The 13,717-nt window shown below is 42.3% G+C and overlaps 1 protein-coding gene across 6 annotated transcripts in view; it reads left to right on the forward strand.

Annotated features, from left to right (window-relative positions):
* The first annotated feature begins 2,552 nt into the window (after nt 1-2,552).
* Nucleotides 2,553-13,717, forward strand: part of agtpbp1 (ATP/GTP binding carboxypeptidase 1) — a 43,529-nt gene continuing 32,364 nt past the window's right edge. For 4 of the 6 annotated variants that reach the window (XM_014172163.2, XM_014172168.2, XM_014172167.2 and 1 more), the window contains exons 1-3: nt 2,553-2,857; nt 3,839-3,901; nt 4,914-5,044. In XM_014172163.2, the coding sequence (XP_014027638.1) occupies nt 3,849-3,901; nt 4,914-5,044 (184 nt within the window). In that variant the 5' untranslated portion in view covers nt 2,553-2,857; nt 3,839-3,848. Of the gene's footprint in view, nt 2,858-3,838; nt 3,902-4,913; nt 5,045-12,095; nt 12,229-13,717 lie in introns of those variants that run through there. The other 2 variants (XM_045706738.1, XM_014172169.2) reach the window with 2 other exon arrangements.

Raw genomic sequence — 13,717 nt, forward strand, 5'->3', positions numbered from 1 at the left:
CCTCAAGGAACCTGGGTATACTCCAAGTTTTTCCCATATAACCTCATCTCCCACCGTCCTCCTGGTAAAGAACACTGAGTTTTCTCTACAGGGAACCTGAATCTCCACATTAATGCCCACCACTCTACCTCATCAATTGCTTCCTGTAGCTTCCTGACTTTGTATGGCACATTTATTTTTATTTAACTAGGAAAGTCAGTTAAGAACAATTTCTTATTTACAATGACGGCCTACCGGGGAACAGTGGGTTAACTGCCTTGTTCAGGGGCAGAACGACATATTTTTACCTCGTCAGCTCAGGGATTCAATCCAGCAACCTTTCGGTTACTAGCTCAACGTTCTAACCACTAGGCTACCTGCCGCCCAGGAGGAGGATTGAGAACAACAGATCACGCTCCCCTGTGGTGTACCGTTATCCTCCAGGTAGCTGCCTGATAGAGACTTCCCCACCCTCAGCTGGATAGACCTTCCAAACAGCAAATCCTTTATCTAGTTTTACGTTCTTCCTGCCCCAATAATATCAAGCTTGATTAACAACCCCTCCTTCCACATCATATACCTTCTCCACATCAAAAAAGACAGCTCTGCTTCTAAACAGAGCACTGGGTCCATAGTTCCCCTACCCTTCCTAAAGCCACTCTGATGTGGCAATACTAGCCCCCTGCTCTCCAGGAAGTAAGTTAGCCTCTCCGTAATCATATGTTCCATAACCTTACATAGAGTTGAAGTGGGAAGTTTACATACACCTTAGCCAAATACATTTGAACTCAGTTTTCACAATTCCTGACATTTAATCCTAGTAAAAATTCCATGTCTTAGGTCAGTTAGGATCACCACTTTATTTTAAGAATGTGAAATGTCAGAATAATAGTAGAGGGAATTATTTATTTCAGCTTTTATTTCTTTCATCACATTCCCAGTGGGTCAGAAGTTTACATACACTCAATTAGTATTTGGTAGCATTGCCTTTAAATTGTTTAACTTGCGTCAGACGTTTTGGGTAGCCTTCTACAAGCTTCTCACAATAAGTTGGGTGAATTTTGGCCCGTTCTTCCTGACAGAGCTGGTGTAACTGAGTCGGGTTTGTAGGCCTACTTGCTCACAAATGCTTTTTCAGTTCTTCCCACAAATGTTCTATAGGATGAGGTCAGGGATTTGTGATGGCCACTCCAATACCTTGACTTTGTTGTCCTTAAGCCATTTTGCCACAACTTTGGAAGTATGTTTGGGGTCATTGTTCATTTGGAAGACCCATTTGCGACCAAGCTTTAACTTCCTGACTGATGTCTTGAGATGTTGCTTCAATATTTTCACAATTTTCTTTCCACATGATGCTATCTATTTTGTGAAGTGCACCAGTCCCTCCTGCAGCAAAGCACCCCACAACATGATGCTGCCACCCTCGTGCTTCATGGCTGGGATGATGTTCTTCGGCTTGCAAGCCTCCCCCTTTTTCCTCCAAACATAATGATGGTCATTATGGCCAAACAGTTTTATTTTGTTTCATCAGACCAGAGGACATTTGTCAAAAAAGTACAATCTTTGTCCCCGTGTGCAGTTGCAAACCGTAGTGGCTTCTTCCTTGCTGAGCGACTTTCCAGGTTATGTTGATATAGGACTTGTTTTACTGTGGATATAGATACTGTTGTACATGTTTCCTCCAGCATCTTCACAAGGTCCTTTGCTGTTGTTCTGGGATTGATTTGCACTTTTCACACCAAAGTACGTTAATCTCTAGGAGACAGAACACGTCTCCTTCCTGAGCGATATGACGGCTGTGTGGTCCCATGGTATTTATACTTGCGTACTATTGTTTGCACAGATGAACGTGGTACCTTCAGGCGTTTGGAAATTGCTCCCATGCATGAACCAGACTTGTGGAGGTCTCCATTTTTCTTGGCTGATTTCTTTTGATTTTCCCATGATGTCAAGCACAGAGACACTGTGTTTGAAGGTAGGCCTTGAAATACATCCACAGGTACACCTACAATTGACTCAAATGATGTCAATTAGCCTATCAGAAGCTTCTAAAGCCATGACATCATTTTCTGGAATTTTCCAAGCTGTTTAAAAGTATAAATCAGGTTATATCCATGATGAATCCTCTATCTATATGACAACAGGCACAACCTGATATAAAGTAGTTTTTTCCCCGAATTTGCCGAAATGACACCTGCGTCCACTTAAATCAGTGCATTCATTTGGCCCAGCATCGTCCGGGTTTGGCGGTATTGTAAATACGAATTTAAATTTGTTCTTACCTGACTTCCCTAGTTAAAAAAATAATAATAATTTGGCAAAGTACATGCTAAATCAGGTTATATCCATGATGAATCCTCTATCTCTATGACAACAGGCACAACCTGATATAAAGTAGTTTTTTCCCCGAATTTGCCGAAATGACACCTGCGTCCACTTATATCAGTACAATACGAAATTTATATTCGATCAAATAAGCCTCATGTAGCAAATTAGAAATTAATTTTTTTAACCAAATTCGACACTATAATTAACCTCCATACAACATTTCCTCACTTCGTTGTCTTATTTTCGTGGACAGATTTTAAACGAGTAAAACTTCTCGATTTGCCTCTTTCTCTCTGGTAGGATTCTGTGTTTTCACACGGGTCGGTGATACAATTAAAACTAGTTTGAAAATTCGAACATATATTTTATGGAAAATATATGTATGTTTCTGAACAATGCATCATGCTGCCTTGTTCCCAAGTCAAGGTCCGGACCCTAATTTCTCCAACCGAGTAGGGGGTTTGTATCATAACGTCGGGGCTTTTCAGGCAACACAAATACGTCTATGGATTGGCTCGTCCTAATGGGACAACAATTCCTTTCAATATAGGTTTGGAAAATATATTTGTTTTAAGTATTTTGCATGGCTCGTACATGTCCCTGTCATTGTTTACAAATGTATGTCTAGCTAGGTAGCCAAATTAGCAGGAATGTTAAGTTATCTAGCTACGTTAACGTCAGCTAGCAAACTGAATGGACACTGACTGAGCAGGTGCAATGTGGGCTGTGAAGTCCTTAGCTCGCCAGCCAGTCATCTCGTAAACCAGTCAGTCACTGCTAGTTAGCTGTCTAGATGATTTCACCGTTGTGCTAACTCTAGTTCTGTTGTTGTCAATGAAGATCTGCAACACACTTGACAGATGGGCAGCCTGGCCAGATTACACTGTTCAGCTTGATTAGGCCCTTCTAGCTACATCAGTTGGGTCAAGTTAGCTAGCTAGATAGCTGGGCTAACAACAACAAGCATGCATTGTATCGGCTGTACATGTAGTCCCACTAGTTACATCCTTGTAATAAAATTATGGCCTCCAATTTCATATCCAGGAATAGTGCATGGATAGGCTACACACTTGTTAAAATCATCAATGACATAATGAATGGTAATAACTCATTAATGACACCGGTCAAGTACTGTATCTACACACGTCTACACTCTCGTCTTGTATCTCTTTACTAGTGTATTTCTCCTGTTGGCTTGTCATGCTTTTGTACTGATTAAGTGTCTTAATTATATAGTCAGGGCTGTTTTGTTGCCTGACACTGGAGCCATTTAACTCTACTGGACACCCTTTTGTTTTGGTTAAACAAGTTGAGCTGGATAGAGCAAAACTGGCCCTATTTTGTTACATTGCATATACCGGTATGGGTTGTTCATTCATGGTCATCTCTCTATGTTGCTGATCTCATCTTGCCACAGCACAGCGAGAGAGAATAGAAAGGATAGGCTGATTTCCAGGGGTGAACACACAAGTCCGAAACTGGGAATGACACCTGAGTTGCATTGCTGATCCTTGCGTTTCTTTACTTGCAGTTGATGTGAAATGTTGACGTGTGAGGAAAAAATGAATAAGCACAAAATGACCACTGAGAAAGGGTGAGTAACCACTGTCTTGAACACGTGCGCCAGGTTCTTTCTGTGTGTGTGTGTGTGTGTGTGTGTGTGTGTGTGTGTGTGTGTGAGAGATACGTATGTGTGTGAACACAACTGTTTCTGCCAGATTCTCTTAGTCTCTCTCACACATTGCACCTTGCCCTCATATGCTACATTCTTGTTTGCTCTATGTCTTGTGACACTGTAAGGTCAGTCTTAGGACAGCAACACCACAGATCATAAAAACCTGCTAGGGCCTGTCATGATGCCATCTTGACCCTAGCTATTGTGTTGGGTTCCTCTGTCAAACATTACTGTTTGGGGTCAATCACTTTTTGGGGCCTTGTAATAACTAGCCTATTGTCACTATAGCCTTAGTCTTGCGTCACCAGACACTGAGGCAGAAGCTAGCCTATTTTTGCTTCTCCACCTGTAATCATTAGCTTTTTTCCCTATAGTAAGAAGGCCTAACATTTCAATGGCAAAGCACAATTTCTAGGCTACATTTTGATAAGCTATGAACTCTGAAAACAGCCATAATGTTTACCCTCTTGTAAGGCCTTGGTAGAATGTTTGACTATGGGTGTGAATGTTTGTTCTCTTTAGCCTAACTAATGTGTCTGTGAGTGTGTTAGTAATGCATCAAGGTATATGTATGCACATGTGTATTTTTGCTTTGGTAGATTTGTTTGGGCAGTATCTCACTCCATCTCCCTCTCACTGTATTTTGGTCTGTGAGGTTCTCTCTTTTTTCTCTGTCTGTGTGAATCTCTACATCGGTCTTTATAAGGTCATATGAGAGACATTGGGTCTATTTCTACATTTTGATTCTCTCTCCCATGGCTGTTGTCATTCCAAAGTGACCTTTGACCTCACTTCCCCTTATGAGCTTAATATAACCATAGAGCAGGGTCATGTTCATTAGGGTGTACTACGGAAAATATTTGCTTTATGAGAGCATGGGCTGATCATGTCTGGCTATGTGTCAAGTATTAAACCTCTCTCTCTCTCCCAGTGTTCCCAGTAACTCCAGGGTGCTGATGTTGTTTGGCCAGCTGGAGAAGATGAACAGGGAGTCCATGCTGGTGGACCCTGAGACCGCCAGGCAGATCACTGCCAAGATCCTTCACCTCATACAGACTCAAGGTGAGAAGAGTTTTAGCCTACTGTATACTACCCCTTTCACACTCACTGAGCCTAGCTGACCAAGCTAGCCTGTTACTCATTGACCATATAGTTGCTGAAACCATGCCATAAAGGCCAATTGGAAAATAATATCCTATATTAGAGTCAGCAAACTGTAAAACTTCCATTAAACGCTGAGTCTCCAACAAGTGCCTGTTTCTTGTAATAGCTGGGTATAATTTCACATTTGAGCAAATATACGCTGGCCTCTAATAAACGCTTGTTCAAAAAAAGTATAATTAAGCTGCACACATTTTGCCAGTCTACTCTGGTGGAATTTGACAGCATCTCTAGCTCACACTGAATGATTGCTGGCAATACAGCCTGATAATAGCTGCACCCTATTATATTTGTATCACAGACATGTCTGATCATACCTGTATCGCATGTCTTTGTGGAACCACTCAAACAAGTCAAGTTGAGGCACTTGTGCTACAGATGTAGGATCTTAATTTGATCACCCTGTTGTAGTATAACTTTCCTGCAATGCAGGACATTTTAAAGTTGTAATGTATTTGAGGCTTCAGACTTGATTTTCCCAAATGAAAAATGTATCAACCCCTACAAAAATTTTCATTTAATTATAATCCAAATAATAATTCACATTTTCTGTTGCTGCAGGATTATTTCCCTGCTGTAGCAAACTGGCTGAAATTAAGATCCTACATCTGCACCTTTGTGGCTGCATTACACCTGCACCAAATCTCTACCTCACCTGTGTCGCCAAGCCCCAACAACGGCTCATAACAACACTTCAACATTATTTGTATTCTTCTCATGGCTGCACCTCCCTTCAGCTCAAACCCATTACAGTATTACTCTCATTACTTACAGTATTATGCACACATGACGTTCACTCACTCACCCCTGTTATTCCAGCTGGCGCATATAGCATCAACAAAGGTTGTCTTGGCCATCTTCTCCTCTGTACCTCAACTCTAGTGCTGATGTTGTTGTAGCTCATTCTCTATGGTTATCCGCCATGTTGTCTTGGGCCTTCCTTCTGGAGTCCATATGCCGTTCATGATTCTTCGGAGACAAGGTATATATATTTAGTCATTTCAGCACTTAGAATAACCTTATAGGCCTGCTCCTAGAACTGTTGTTAGTAAACCGCTCTGGTAGATATTGAGTTTTGTGTTGTTTTGATCTTAAAATTAGTTTGAACATTGTGAAGGTTGTTTGTTGGGCTGGGAATTGCCAGCGACCTGACAATACAATATTATCACGATACTTAGGTGCCGATACGATATGTATTGCGATTTGATAATGTGATTTTATTGCGATTCGATGTTCCAAACATGTTGCTCACCATATGTTGGCTGCAGAAGGACAAGACAGAGAGCCTTGAGAAAGTTTTGAGCAGTCATGGAAATAAAAGTGCTGAAAACAAATTTGCTCCCTATTTAAAAGAAGATTGAGAACAAGCTAGGAAGGAAAAATACTGTTTTGGTGTAGGTACAGCCAACTAGCGCAAAAAGGATATTGCGATATTGTCAATGCGATATATCGTCATCACTAGTCGTTTGTTCTTTGTTGATCCTAGTGCTGGTACACCGTCATGGCAGATGGTGCTCCCTAGGTATGTAAAACTTTGTCAAGTAACTCCAGGTCATTTTTCTTTCTTTTTGTTGTTGCTGTGTTGATGGGCATGACCATTGTCTTGCAGTTAATAACCAGTCTGACTTGCATCTCAGTTCTTTTTGTTGTAGGGTAGTTGTTGGTGAGTTTTGTGGCGTGTGTGTGATAAAACATCCTGGTCATCGGCAAAGTCAAGGTCTTCTGTACTTGAATACAATGTCCATCGTAATTCCTCTTACCTGATCTTGTTTTTTTATTTTTTTATTTAATGATGTTATTTGCCGCATGACCCAGTCTATTTCAAGGTTGAAGAGTAGTGCTGACATCACACATCCCTGACGACCTCCGGACTTTACAGCAAAGCTTGTGTTTGTGTGCGTGAACAATTTTCTGTAGAACTGTTTCATGATGTTCACAATATGGGTAGGATTGCTATAACTTAAGCTCTTCCACAGGCTTTTGTGGTGGATGCTGTCAAAAGCCTTCTGGAAGTCAGTAAAGTTGATGTAGAGCTGACCACACTTACTGTCCTGTCCTGTAGCCTGTCTTTAGCATCTCTGGGTAGATGAGGACGGTGGTCACGTGACAGCCTATAGGATATGTGAATAGGTCAAAAGGTATTTGGGCGGCTAAGTAGATGTTTGGTGACATCAAAGGGTCTGTGTTTCAGTTGGTCAGGGGAGATTTACAAGGGTGAAAGGGGTGTTGGGATGTTAGTGGGTAGATATTTGGGTGGTTGTCCTAGGATGGCATGTTGCATGTCTTTAGTGGTGGAAACATTTTAGCAGAGGGACAGTTAGCTCTGTAACTGGACCCCCCCACCCAGTGAATGCTCAGCTCTCTGCCCCATTGGGAGTGATACCTGACCCCCTCCACCCCTCTTGGACTGCCTTGCTCCCTCACCAACGCCCTTCCCACCCCCCTGCTGGCTCTTACGTCACAGAGAATCTGACATTTGAGGAAAAGCTGTTTCACTCAGTTTATAATTACCCAGCCAGCACCCCTCAGCGAATCTTCCCAGACATACTGCACTGAGGAAGGCCATCGAGTGTGTGCGCACACACACACAGGTCCTGGTTTGAGTGAATAACAAACATTTGCATGTCGTTATGCTGTACAGGGCGACTGCTTCAGAAAAAAGAAAAGCCTTACAACTAATCTGGTGTATCACATCATTCCGAGTGAAGACTGCTGGGTCAGCAGCTGATGGAGAAAGTGAGATCCCGTCACTTCGTTCATTAGTCAGCAATGTGATACTGTTTGGACAAAAAACACATTGGCCTTTTGCTATAGAGATAAATGGCATAGCTAGAAATATAAATGTCAGAGACTCGCATGACACAGCTCTGTTGTGGACACTCACGTCCATATATAGACATCTGTTGCGATGACAAGGGTCAGGGGTGGACCGGTGGTGCTAGGTTTGTGGCGCTAGAGCAAAGTTGAGACTTTGAAAATGGAAACGAGAGAACTGGACGTCAACATTGATTGAAGGTCATTTTAAGATCAGCATTGACACATGGATTGGTTTGTCGTGCCAAGTTGAGTTAGATGTAGAGCACAGGAGGTTGGTGGCACCTTAATGGGGAGGACGGGCTCATGTATAACAGCTGGAGTGGAATGGAATGAAATGCATCACACATGATTTCCATGTGTTGGATGCCATTCTATTCACACCGTTCAAGCCATTATTCTGAGCTGTCCTCCCCTCAGCAGCCTCCACTGATGTAGAGGTCACTTGGCTGGATCAAGTTCTTCATTCTAAGCTCATAGCCACTTAGCAAAACTTGGCTTTCAGCCATTACACCTTTTGTTTTAGATCTGTTTCTTTGAACATGGGCAGCACAGACTTTCCAATGTCTGATGTAGCCAGTAGAAGTCACACTTCAGCACTTTTGGATTAATTCAAGGCCATTACATTATCTATTTGGTTATTGTTGCTCAAATAGGTTTTCAATCGAAAAAACATGATACTGTATGTGTCTATTATGGAAATATAGTATTCTAGAGAGGGAATGCTGTCTCACAGCTATAGTTTCTAGCTGAAATCAGAGCAGCGGTACGTGTTGAAATGTGAGCGTGTCTCTCTTGGTGGGACGTCTCTCTTGCAGTGATAAATCTCTGTGGTCCTGACTCCTGCACGCACGGCAGGCTACAGCTCGGCCTCCAGCCACACCCTGACACGGTCAGCCCCACTTGGGAGACATCCAGACCTGTTTCACACAGTCATCATTAGGGCATAGAATTGTCTGGGACCTCGGTATATGATATAATCATGATAATTTGGTGCCGATATGTATTGCTTTTCTCACAGTTCTATATGTATTGCGATTAGATTGTTTTGTCGTGGAAATTCTAAAGAGAGACTGTAGATTCTTCAAGCAACTTTATAAGATTTGCAAAAATGGAGCAATCAACAATCGCATCAAATAGTTCAGAGTTGAAAGCCCAACGAATAAAGTTGGCTCTCTCCTTTTATAGAAAGTACATCCTCTTATCTATGTGACAGTTAGCAGACGTGCAGAAACAGGGCCGGGGAACAGAGTTGTAAGAAATAATTTGGCTCATCTGTGCAGATCAAGATAGCTGATATCGCCACCATTCTCTGTTCCTCCGTACAATTCCCACATAGCTAAATTCCTGCCGATTGTAGACACAGGAGGTCACATACTGTGGTCGCACCCAAATGGCTCATAAATCTGTACGCTCAGATGTATGACAAAGTCACACGAGAAGTTTGTATGAGTAAAAATTACTAACAAATAACAATGGGACAATTATTTAAGTAAAAAAAGAATCCTCCAGTTTCCTCTCAATGTTTTTTTTGCGGGGGGGGGGGTCTGAATTTTTATACAGAAGTACTGAAGGACAGTTCTGGGGACTTTTTAAAAGGACATTCTACTCCAAAATTAATGAAAATAAATGTATAAAATATAATTTCCACCTACAGAAATGAGCCCAATAACATATTGGTACAATTATTTGTTTAAATTATTTTAACATATTGGACCATGGATATAATAACAAACATGTTTTATTGTCTCATACACCAGATAGGTGCAGTGAAATTTGTTGTTTTACAGGGTCGGCCATAGTAGTAAAGCACCTCTGGCGCAAATGATGGTTAAGTTCCTTGCTCAATGGCACATCGGCAGATTTTTCACCATGGCGGTTTAGGTATTTGAACCAGCAACCTTACGGTTACTGTCCCAATGCTCTAACCGCTAGGCTGCCTGCCACCCTATCCATAGTGCCAACTAAAGTTTGGTGGACAAGGAAAAATGGTCTGGGGCTGTTTTCCTGGTTCGGGCTAGGCCCCTTAGTTCCAGTGAAGGGAAATCTTAATGCTACAGATACAATGACATTCTAGATGATTCTGTGCTTCCAACTTTGTTGCAACAGTTTGGGGAAGGCCCTTTCCTGTTTCAGCATGACAATGCCCTTTGCACAAAGCAAGGTCCATACAGAAATGGTTTGTCGAGATCGGTGTGGTAGGACTTGACTGGCCTGCACAGAGCCCTGACCTCAACCCCATCGAACACCTTTGGGATGAATTGGAACGCCGACTGTGAGCCAGGCCTAATTGCCCAACATCAGTGCCCGACCTCCCTATTGCTCTTGTGGTTTAATGGAAGCAAGTCCCCACAGCAATGTTGCAACATCTAGTGGAGGCTGTTATAGCAGCAAAGGGGGGACCAACTCCATATTAATGCCCATGATTTTGGAATGAGATGTTCGACGAGCACGTGTCCACATACCTTTGGTCATGTAGTGTATATAGGCTGAAGCATAGGTTGTCTATCTGCATGTACCCTATTGGGCTAATCACTCGGGTGGGGGTGGGGGTGGGGGGGGGCTCTGAATCTCAGTGCTAGAGGCGTCACTAAAGACCCCCTGGTACAAATCCAGGCTATATCACAACTGGCCGTGATTGGGAGTCCCATAGGGCGGCGCACAATTGGCCCAGCGTTGTCCAGGTTTGGCCGGTGTAGGCCGTCATTGTAAATAAGAATTTGTTCTTAACTGGCTTGCCTAGTTAAGTAAAATAATTAGCTAGATCCCAAATGTGATCTTTTGACTAGTTAGCATCCTATTGATTCATTTTATGTCCCAAAAAACTTGCATAAACACAGTCTATATTGTTGGCCTACCTGTTAGACTAACTAGGGGTAACTCGCAACCCGGGGTAATATGCTCCCTGCCTGTACTTCTCACAGAAACCTCTTCATGTCACCGTTTCTTCCCCCAACACTTTCCATTGTTGCCACTACTCTTGCTGAACTAAAAATGTAATCTGTCTCATCACAATTTAAGTCACTCCAAAACAGTCATTTTGAAGTAGGGTGGCATTTTTAACCGAAGATATACTACAATTGACCCATGTTACATTTAGCCCCTCTCCCCTATGCACTCACAGAAAATTGCTGCTCAGTAACATGCTTACCATGCTGCTGATAAAAACTGGGTTTAAAATAGTACAGTTGGAGCATATTTAGGAGTTGAGAAATAAATAAAGTAGGAATGGAAAGCTGGGATCCCCCTCTTTTTAACAAAGGCTGTTTTAAAACGGCAGTTTCCCCGTGATTGCAAGAATTGTTGTGCATTGACTGCACGTTTCCCTCCCTATGGCACTCATAACTTGAATGTGCCTCGAGGAATATTTATCTTGCATAGGTCGGCTTGTTGTTGTGTGTTCTAAGTAAATACTGTAGATTTAAACTAGTCTACTATGGGGTAATCAGATTTTTCTATTCGTGACTCGTTTTGTTTGCTGACAAAGTCAATGTGGACTGTTCAAGCAGAAACATTTGTTCATGTTACATATTTTATAGGCGTGGTGGCAACAATTGTGCCGTGGCGCAGCACCAAAGATAAATGACTGCAGTGGAAACACTGGCGATTTGATACTGTTAATTTTATTGCAATTTGATGTTCCAAAGATATTTCTCTCTATATGTCTGCTGCCGAGAGACGCGTCACTTATTTCCATAATCAGTCAGGGAAATAAGTGCTGAAAACATGTTGGCTTGCTATTTTAAAAAGATGGAGAACAAGCTATAGGATGAAAAATAAGTGTTTTTGCACAGGTACAGCCGATTAACGCTACCTAGCAAAAACGAAATACATTTGCAGTCAAAGTATCGATGTAATATCGTCCAAAATAATATTGTGATATGGAACTGTATCCATCGGGGGGGGGGGGGGGAGCGAGATAAAAGGACAACTGCCTCCTATCTATCCATGCCTGGGTATTGTGCTCGCTGTCTGCATGGCTGGAACGCAGTCTGGTCTGCCTGTCTGTCGGTCTGAGCTTGAATGCTGAGTAGGTAGAGTGGATTCTGGGTAGTGTAGTAGCCTTCTAGGTCTAAACTTTTTGAGTGCACGTGCAGGAGGAGGTGCTAAGAGCTGTATTCTATCCTGGTCTGGTGGTTGGGCTTGGGGGCGGTTAGCGTCAGTGTACTCCTGGCTGTTTGGGAGGATCCTACCTCTGGAGAAGATGGAATATAGATACACCGAGAGATCTAGCCGCTTGGAGGAGCCCGCAGAGCGATCCACCTCCCCAGGTAAGAAATGGGACTGAGACTGGGGGACGAGGAAGAAAAGTACTACCGTTCTGCAGCCCCCTGTAGTGCAGAACACCATTAGATCTACCACAGCTACTGTAGCTACTGCTTTGAGCAATTTGTGCAGCTAGGCTACTGTTCAATGGGACGAAGGTTTCTATAGAATATGCAAATCTTGTATTTGCACAAAATAAAATCACTACTCTGTTAATAAAATAAAGTTGTGAAAAGTTGAACCGATTTCTGAAGTGTTTACGGTTCACCTTGCCAGCCAATAATTCAGTGTAAACCCCACTGTATTCTATTATCCTGTAGATTACTTCAATAACCAATAAAACCCTTGTATTGGTTATTTCTTGTGTAGATAACACAACATGAATACCATAATACTGGATAGGTAGTGCCCATAATAGAGTTCATTACTATCCTATTACAAGACTGTTACAGTAAAGCCATTGGAACGTCAGTCATCACATCAATAGTAACATTTGATTTGAACCATTAAGGTATTTGCATTCTTATTTTGTTTTGGTTTTCAGGATCAGCTGTGAGCTGTTGTTTTTGTTTTCGAAGAGCTTTAAAAAGTCTAGTATGACAGAAATGTTTTTAGAGGTCATTTGTTCGCATAGCCACTGACTGTTGAAGTGTGTGTGTGCGCTGGGGCAAAGATGAGAGACTGGACCGGGTCTTGTGAAGTTGAATTATGCACCAGGGCGTCTGTGTGGGTGCACTTCTGGTCTGTGTATGCACATGTTTGAGCTCGTTGGCTGCCCCAGTGCTGAAACCTGATTTGTGACGTGTGCTTTATTTATGAGCCTATAAATCAGAGGGGCTGTTTCACACTTTTCATCTCCATATTCCCATTCATCCTGGTGTTCATAAGGTCCGCTCCATCAACCATTTATTGGTCCGGGTGGTGTGACTCTATTTGATGGGATATGAGCTGCCCTGGGTGCTGTTGACTGAGTTTTATAGGCCTTATTTTGTTTGCGTTCCTGGACTTTCTGTTGGTTTCTACACCGGAGGGTATACATTGGGGCACACAAATTAGTTTTAGTTAGTGTTTTGAGTTTGTGCTCCGTTGGTTTTTTTTTGTGTGTGAGTGTGAGTGAGTGTGAGTGAGTGTGAGTGTGAGTGAGTGAGAGTGTGAGTGTGAGTGTGAGAGTGAGAGTGAGAGTGTGAGTGAGTGACCGACCCCGCTAGTATTTTTACAAATTGTTGAGGAGCCGTCACGGAAAGGTTGCTGGAGTTTCTTGTCCATCCGTGGGGTTAGTGTTTCAGAGAGAATCTATGGCAGGCAGAGGCATAGGTTTGACTTCAACCCATCATTGGGGAGGAAAATGTTGCTTATTTTGTTACGTTACAGCCTTATTCTAAAATAGATTAAATTCATATTTTTCCTCATCAATCTACACACAATACCCCATAATGACAAAGCGAAAACAGGTTTACATTTTTTTTAAAGATACCTTGTTTACATAAGTATTCA

Source organism: Salmo salar, chromosome ssa24 (genome assembly GCF_905237065.1).
Source record: "Salmo salar chromosome ssa24, Ssal_v3.1, whole genome shotgun sequence".
In the NCBI taxonomy this organism is placed as follows: domain Eukaryota; kingdom Metazoa; phylum Chordata; class Actinopteri; order Salmoniformes; family Salmonidae; genus Salmo; species Salmo salar.